The sequence below is a fragment of the Mizuhopecten yessoensis genome, unplaced genomic scaffold (assembly GCF_002113885.1).
Source record: "Mizuhopecten yessoensis strain PY_sf001 unplaced genomic scaffold, ASM211388v2 scaffold11105, whole genome shotgun sequence".
Classification (NCBI taxonomy): Eukaryota; Metazoa; Mollusca; class Bivalvia; order Pectinida; family Pectinidae; genus Mizuhopecten; species Mizuhopecten yessoensis.
In genome coordinates, this window is record NW_018408882.1 from 743,814 (window position 1) to 751,991 (window position 8,178).

An 8,178-nucleotide genomic window follows, 5' to 3' on the forward strand; every position below is an offset into this window, starting at 1 on the left:
TCGCTAATGTGGATGACATGCAGAATTGGGATGTTTTATTTTTACTATACGTTCCCAACTGTTTTTTATATTGTTTTAGGGCCTATCGACAATTTAAGTAATCAAGGGCCAAACAATACTGTAAAAATAGATGTTCATAAAAACGAATCCATAAATTTAAAAATTAAAATATTAAAATGTGAAAATATATCTTATAATAAAAAACAATCAATTGAATGTCACAGAAACTGTATCACACAAGCCTTTCAAGGCTTGGTATTTCAGTGAGGTAGCACTCCAAAGTCTGTACCAGATCCGGGCCATCGCAAAGAGGCATATATATATATATCAACATACCGCCGGCAGCAGACATGCAAACATATATGAATCACCCCAGAACCAAATTCCTTTGTTTTCTGTTTATTGGACATAAAATAAACCAAGAGAGGGCCTGTTTTATCCCACTGCTTGTGTTTCTTAGGAGGCGTCTAGTGTCGGCCTTCCTGCAGAACTTACCCTTGCCGGTCAGGGATTGAGATTGAGGGACCGACTGCAAAGCTTGTTGCAAGAAGCTTCTCAAATGTTTGATATCAGTATTTCAGGTAAACACCGAAAATCTGAGTGTTGCATCCATCAATAAACAAAAAACACTGGTGTGCATTTCAAACAATTGATATCCTTTCCTTATATATGATTTATTAGTATAGTGGGAACGGTACACAGTGATGTGTGATACTTAACCACATACATGTAACGTTAATGCAGGCAAATTCGTCACATTAGTAAGGGTTTCAGTTGTGCTGAAGACTATGGTGACGTAATTTACGTCACGCCCTTTGTATTATGATGTTATATGGCATTTTCGGCACAGGGTGGCGAATTTGGGTGAATAGCGAATTTGCCTGCAATAACGTTATCATATTTTAACAGTTACTGTAGCTTTTCTGAAACCGGATTATTTATAAGTATAGTGATGTAGGATATCATAATATGTCACATATGTTCCAAAACCCGAGCACCTATATGTCAACAACAGCAAAACTGCTTTGGAACATTTTTCACTTTTCTAAAATATCATTCATTTTCACTATACTAAATACCGGAAAATTATTATCCGGAAATATTCTTTTATTAGTTTATGATCACGAACTTCCGGTAGAAGCTGACAAGATGGAGTTTCACAAAACATGTGTGGTGGTTGGGCTGTTAGCGATGGCACATGCCGCTTATTCAGCAGCACAACGTAAGTTTCCAGCAAGTTGTGAAGTTTTTAAAGTGACACTGTTCACTTATCACATGACCTGATTCCGGCTTTTATCAAATAGCGGGCGGTGACAGCACAATGGTTTGTCTAGTAATAATATTAATACCGGTCTCCTCTGCTCCGGTCGGGTATTAATCGACCCAATGCCTTGTAATGGAGCAAACCCGGTGTTATTACTAATATTAATACCCGGCCTCCTCTGCCCCGTCAATATATAAAACAAATGTCTCTTCCTCAGAAGCTTTATCGCCGCTAGGTTTTGTCGAGGTTGATGTAATGCTTTGTAACGGAGTACCTGTTTTTCTGTGCCCTGATCGTCGCTGTGAGCATACCGCATCGTTGTTGTGTAGTGAAAGTTTACACTTAGTTAACGTCTGCGAGTATGTTGAAGAAAATGAAGCAAAAACAAGTAAATTTCACCTATTTTACTAAAAACAATATGCTAACAAATATATTTTCTACTAATTCTTTTTATATGGGAGCTTATGCCGTTGCACTGCATCCATCATATGTCCGTCCTTCAACTTTTACTATTCTGGAACAGCTGAAAGTATTCTTGGGAGAAGGTGACTTATAAATAACATTGTATAAACGAAGCCCACATCTGGACAGAGCTGAAAGGCGCGGGTCCTATTATGGGAGGTATAAGTAAATCTTTTAAAATCCTTTTCTTTGAATATGGGATGTTAGCTGGGAACTCAGAGTTGTATAAACAAATGAAGGCTGGGGGCAGAGGGGCGGGCCAATGGAAGAAATAGTTAAATCCTTTAAGATCCTATTCCTTGAGTACATGTAAAGATATCTGAAACTTATTTGATCTGAAGCATCCTTTTACAAAGGGAATCAAATGCTGTTTAATGGAAGGGTGTGGCCCCTCTAGGGCAGTGGGACAAATAGGGGAAATATAGGTAAATCTTTAAAATCCTATTCCTTGAGTAAAGGGATTTTATGCTAAAAATTGGTCTGGAGCAACCTTAGGAGAAGGGGACATAATCTATACTCCAAAGAGACCAAAATGGCTTTAATGTTGTGTTGCCCCCCCCTGGGGGAAGAAAGGCAAGACCAAATTTGGGAAATACAGGTAAATCCTACTCCTTGCATATTAGTAAAGGGTTTTTTGAACAAGCTTCGGTCCGGAACATTCTTTGGCAAAGGGGACTGAGAGTTGTATAAACAAAGGATCACCTTTTGTAGATCTGATTAAGATTCTTTGATGGTGGGTAGCAAGATCATTCTAGGATCTCTTCTTTCGTTGTTGTCATGTTTTTTAAGATTACAGTGTACTGTAATATAATGTATATTGCCAGCTCTGTTGTTTACTTGTGGCGAAAAACATTGTGTTTTTGTGTTCCCTACAAGTACATATCATATTTTCACTCAATACTGTCTACCCAAATATTTTACAGTCATTTTGAGTCGGAGATTAAGTCGTTGTATAAAAAACACTCAATATATACCTGGAAGTTGCCCTTTGAAAAAGATGTCTAATGTTTGCAGAACAAAATGTTTTGTCTACCTAATTAAATCTTCATTTTTTTTTTACTCTTTTGTTTAAGCTAAGGCTGTTATGATTTCAAACTAAAACCTACAATATATTAATAACAATTATCATACTGCAGGGAGTACGTATCAGTTCTTGCACATCATCATTTTATAAACCTGTAAACTAATTTCCTATTGGTATTTAATTTTTGTGATAGACAACATCCTTTGTAATGTTTTGACAGTAGCAATATTAAGACTGTTTAACTTGTATATGTTGGTTTTCTTTACAGACAGATCATATCTGAGATTAACAGAACAGGAATTCACAAAACTACCGTTAGATGTAAGTGAATTTCATTTAATACACAATTCATAGAAGGGATAGGGGAAGTGAAAAGGCTCCTGGTCAATCAATTCTGAATGGGGCAACACAGATCAATTATTTTTACGGATAATTTACAAAATGTTGCATTAGTTTCAATGATTTAAAACTTCTTTTGTTCATCCCTAAACATGACAATTAATTAAAATCCAAGTAAAAAAAATCAAGAAATGTTCTGTTTTAAGAGGCAAAGGGAGGTAATATAACTTCAACCATTTTTCAGAAAATATATTTTAACACAAGTTTGTGAAAAATTGATCCATTTCAGTAGTAAAATGTATATCTTTAAAATGTGGCTACACTAAATATGAATGTATTTGTTGGACAGATTATAATCCAGTGCTTTGTTGGGCTCTTTCTGACGTGTTACGCAGTTGTACACATATCTGGAACTTTCCGAGAAATCCGAGCAAGCTCAGAACAAGATAGCAAGTAAGTAGTTTAGTGGGTGTATGTATAGTAGAGTACATGTACCTCTTTGTATTATGAAGGTAGATATCCTACCTACCTGTGATATGTATAGTAAGTCATTATAGTAAGTAGATATCCTACCTACCTGTGATATGTATAGTAAGTCATTATGTTAAGTAGATATCCTACCTACATACAGTTTAGCTTCAATGTTTCGAACTTTACGGGACCATCGGGGAAAATTTGACACATCAATACTAAGAATGTTGAACTTCTTGGAAATCCTGTATAACCAACTGTAATTGTTAAATGATGGAACACAAGGCAAGATATTTAATTTGAAATATATAATATTGGTTTTTAATGTAGTTAGAAAAATATGTAGTTAGCATATTTAGATGGTAAAATGACCCAAGGGATATCTCAATGTTCTCGTACAGGTACATGTAGTTGTTTTACTTTGAATTATAAGTTATAATTTTCAATGTTTACCTTACGATCAGACCTTGATTGCAAGTTGAAACAGCGAGAAATTCGATTCATAAAAGTTCATTTTTATAAATGGAATATCAGCAGTTTTATATAAGGGTAAAAACTGGACTTTACTGATAGTTTGATACATCTAGAAATTTGAAATCTTCGAAGTTTGATTTATGGAAGTTAAACTGTATGTAACAGGAAATATATTCTTTCAAAAAGAGTTCTACTCTATAAGAAACAGTTAAAATGTTTTTCATATTGGTAACTTTTGATTTTCATGAAACTTTTAATTTGATTAATATGAACAAATTGTTTTGTTTACCCAAACAAAATTAAAATGTTTAAAATGTACTCAATTAAACTTTTTGCTTTGTCTCCTGTTGTAGAACATGGGATATGGTTAGTAACAGACAGTCGTTTTACTGTTTTAACCACCGCGGTAAAGCCATGTACCCTCGGAGGGACGCCAACAGTTGTGGGTAACACCTATACAGAATGAACAGCTCGGCAAAGTGATCGCTACCATAGTTACCGTCTACCAAGATATGGAAATGCATTTGAGTGAGAGAGAAAGATGGACTTTTTAACATTATCGAAAGAAAAATGATTTAGTGTTGTAGCATAACTTCATCTTTCCAACATATATTGAGTCGGTATATACAGTGTAGAAAAAAAGTTAAAATTGAATTTGATGAAATGCAAGAAAATTATACAAAAACACAGGTTAATTAACTAGGGATGAGTTAACATTACGCCACTATGTTTTAAAAAGTGAAAATGTTGCTGCAAAGATGGAAATGTAGCATAAAAAAGTGAAAATGATGCTGCAAAGATGAAAATGTAGCATAAAAAAGTGGAAATGTGACTGCAAAGATGGAAATGTAGCATAAAAAAGTGGAAATGTGACTGCAAAGATGGAAATGTAGCACTTTCTTTTGTCAATTTACCCAGTTCAGATAATTTATGTATACTAAATATAAGTTGTTGTAGCAACAGTGTGGTCTGTGAAATTTTTTCAAACTTTCGAGGCAGATATATTGTATACAAATTATACCAGAAAAATTTATCGCTCTTCGATTGTAAAATCCATTATCGCCCAAATAAATTTTCCCTTCTCATTTTATTATTTTATTTCTATGTATATAACATTGTATGTTGTTTACTAGTGTTCGCTGTAATGATAAATTCACCATTTATTAGGGCGGGCGAAAAAAGACGAACATTTCCCGCTATACAGTAAAAATGAACCTTTTATCAAGATACAATTATACCAACTATACCAAACAATCACAAAATATAAAAGGAAAACAAAATGATGTTAAAAAAACCTGTTTTGTGCTGAAGGTAAAGCATAACCTTTTGGGTTTTAAATCTGACTGATTTCATTGTCCGCACTTTTGCTAGAACTTCTCGGGTATCAATTGAAGTAATATTATACATCGATGAATATTTGTTGTTTTTGGATATAGTCGTAATTTCCTCATTAGATACGAAATGATAACTTGAGACCTGTAAGTCGTTGTGTATATATTGGTCCTGATATTGAATAAGTGTACCTATATTGGAACATGTACAGCAAGAGTTGGTGCCGATTACCTAGTTACCGCTTTTGGATGGTGAGGTCAAAACAAATATTGTGTTTTAGGTATCCCACCTACCATAGATTGTCCTGCCGACCCTAGAAATCTTATCACCTACTACTTGTATCTCAGATTAATTTATTAGCAAGGCAAAGTTCACAGCTGCTCATTACAATGTTTTTTCTTCCTGTTCTGTGAGTCTGACCATCTTCCTGACAAATTAATAGTCGGTGTAACGTGTGGAAATGCATTGTAAAATTTGATATAAACCATAACATTGATCAATGAAGATGAAAAATTAGAATTGAAATAAATTACTTGCCTAACGAGCTACCCTATTTTTTTCGAACATGTTACCTGAAACACACATATATTTTTTGGCCTGATGTTATGAATCAGTGTTAAGTAATACCCAAGATTTTCCAAGGGATTATTTCTGAATTCTGCAGTTCAAGCTTCTGTTTCTTCAACAGGGTATATGTACATGAGTATTTATTATTTTTACTGTATGTACAGAGAAGCTGTAGATTATTAAGTCCAGTTTAAATGTTTGTCTAAATTTCCTGAAATATTCAAAATGTAATCTCATAATTTGATATGGAAATTCAGAAGTTAAAATTAACTTCTAAATTCTTTCATAATCACAGGGCCAGCAGTTTTAGTTGATAGAAACGGTTGTATTATCCAAAAAGTTGACATCATTTTTGTTCAGACCCCGTATGTTTTCTCATCCTACAGTGAAAATGTCTTATACCTGAAGCAGTTAAACATGCTGCATAATCATTTAAATAGAGTACAATAGAAGCCGGCAATGTTATTATTGTTGTCATGGACTTTTGTGTTCACATATTTGTACCTCGATGTATATCATTATAAAATAATTTATTGTTATTGTGTCTGTAAAAATAGTGTAGTCTATATAGTACCTTTCTAAACAGAATCCTACATGTATGTAATCTGAAAATATTCATAAACCAGGCAATGAGTGAGGTTGTTCAATTACTGTGAACAAACTAATTTTGGCGCACTCTATTTTTAGCACATTGTCAGATTTTAACAGATTGACGCCTTGATGAATTGGTGCACCAACAAATTGTGCAATAGAAAACTTTGGAAAAAAGCAGCAACTAACGCAAGCGTAATTTAGCGTAATAGTTCAAACCCCCAAGGAGTTGAAAAGATCTATTGGTAATCTGATGTATATAAACGGTAATGTTGTACGATGAATGTATGTATGTGAACAAAATATTCATATTATGAGTTTGGGAAAAACTGTGTATAAACTAGGTGAGCTGAATGTGTGTACAGTAAGTGTAGATGATGGTTTCGATAGATATTGTTATTAAAGGATTCCTGTCCCACTTCACGGCCGTTTTCCCCTCCCCTGTACACAGTTACCTCCCCTTAATTTCCATTATAGGATATAACAGTAGCACATTTGGGCTTGCACACTTCCGTTGTCTAGGTAGCTCATTGGGTTTCAGTGATGGTACATATGTACGATCAGAAGTCCAGAATTCAAATTTAACATTCGGAACACATTTGTTAATAATGGTTTTTTATTTCATCAAAATCCAGTATGTTTTCATAAAAGTTGCGCAAGCTTTAGTTTTCTTATGAAAAAATGATTTATCAAAACTATGCAATCATGCCGGAAACAGAAGTTTTGAAGTCATAGTTTCACATAGTTTGACAGTGGTACGGGGATCCTTTACATAATAGGAGGAGTTTACCCCGGGTAGTAACTATACATTCATCAACATGTTAACCATATTTTACTGACCAACTGTTTAATGAAATACATGAAATAAGTTTCCTGAATGCATATGCCTGATGTTGATTGATCCTGTATGTAAATTGCAAAATAAAAATATGAAATATTATTTTTTATTTTGTCTTTATATCAATTACACTCTGTATATCTCAATCACCTGTCTGCAATGTCATTCAATCTTCTCCAGATTTCTAGATTCTAAATGGCTGTTTTTTTGTTTTTTTTTAAAGATTTTATGATAAACAAGGCAAAGTATTGCAAGGCAATCCGTAGATCCCCACCGGTAATGATTTCTTTATTTACCAAGCTGTGCACCTATCTAAGGATATAGGTCACAATGACATTCTTCTTGTACTCTGCACTCAGCCAGTGAAGACATACACACCAAATCTGGTTGCTTCAGGTGAAAAGGTATAGAAAATATGTCCTTGACAAACTTTGGGGACGGAGGGAATCCAAACAGAAAGACAGAGTGCAAACCCATAGTCCCCCTGGAGGACCAGTAATAAGGGATGTATCAAACCCCATAGCCCCCCTGGAGGACGAGTAATAAGGGATGTATCAAACCCCATAGCCCCCCTGGAGGACGAGTAATAAGTGATGTATCAAACCCCATAGCCCCCCTGGAGGACGAGTAATAAGTGACGTATCACCTTTGTTTCTGTACTTCTTCTTTCTACCCACCTTTACTTGTGATGCTAACCAGTTATTTCTGAAATGCAAACATTATTCTGGAATTTCATGAATTGATAGTATACTTGGTAGTCATAAGAGGCAGCATTTACAATGTTCTGCTGATATTGATAACTTATCCCGGGATATT

At 34.6% G+C, this 8,178-nt stretch overlaps 1 protein-coding gene across 1 annotated transcript; it reads left to right on the top strand.

The window, feature by feature from the left end:
* Window positions 1-532: 532 nt before the first annotated feature.
* Window positions 533-7,464, top strand: LOC110465910 (membrane magnesium transporter 1-like). Its single transcript, XM_021522067.1, has 5 exons — window positions 533-581; window positions 1,115-1,222; window positions 3,019-3,071; window positions 3,439-3,542; window positions 4,388-7,464. Exons 1-5 carry the CDS (start codon window positions 560-562, stop codon window positions 4,482-4,484), a joined length of 384 nt encoding a protein of 127 aa, XP_021377742.1. The 5' UTR covers window positions 533-559; the 3' UTR covers window positions 4,485-7,464.
* Window positions 7,465-8,178: the final 714 nt, after the last annotated feature.

Bases quoted from the DNA above. Each gene is read 5' to 3' on its own strand.
- LOC110465910 (XM_021522067.1), top strand. From the start codon at position 560: ATGTTTGATATCAGTATTTCAG. The intron at 1,223-3,018 runs GTAAGTTTCCAG...TTTTCTTTACAG, and splicing joins CGCTTATTCAGCAGCACAAC to ACAGATCATATCTGAGATTA. The intron at 3,543-4,387 runs GTAAGTAGTTTA...CTCCTGTTGTAG, and splicing joins AGCTCAGAACAAGATAGCAA to AACATGGGATATGGTTAGTA.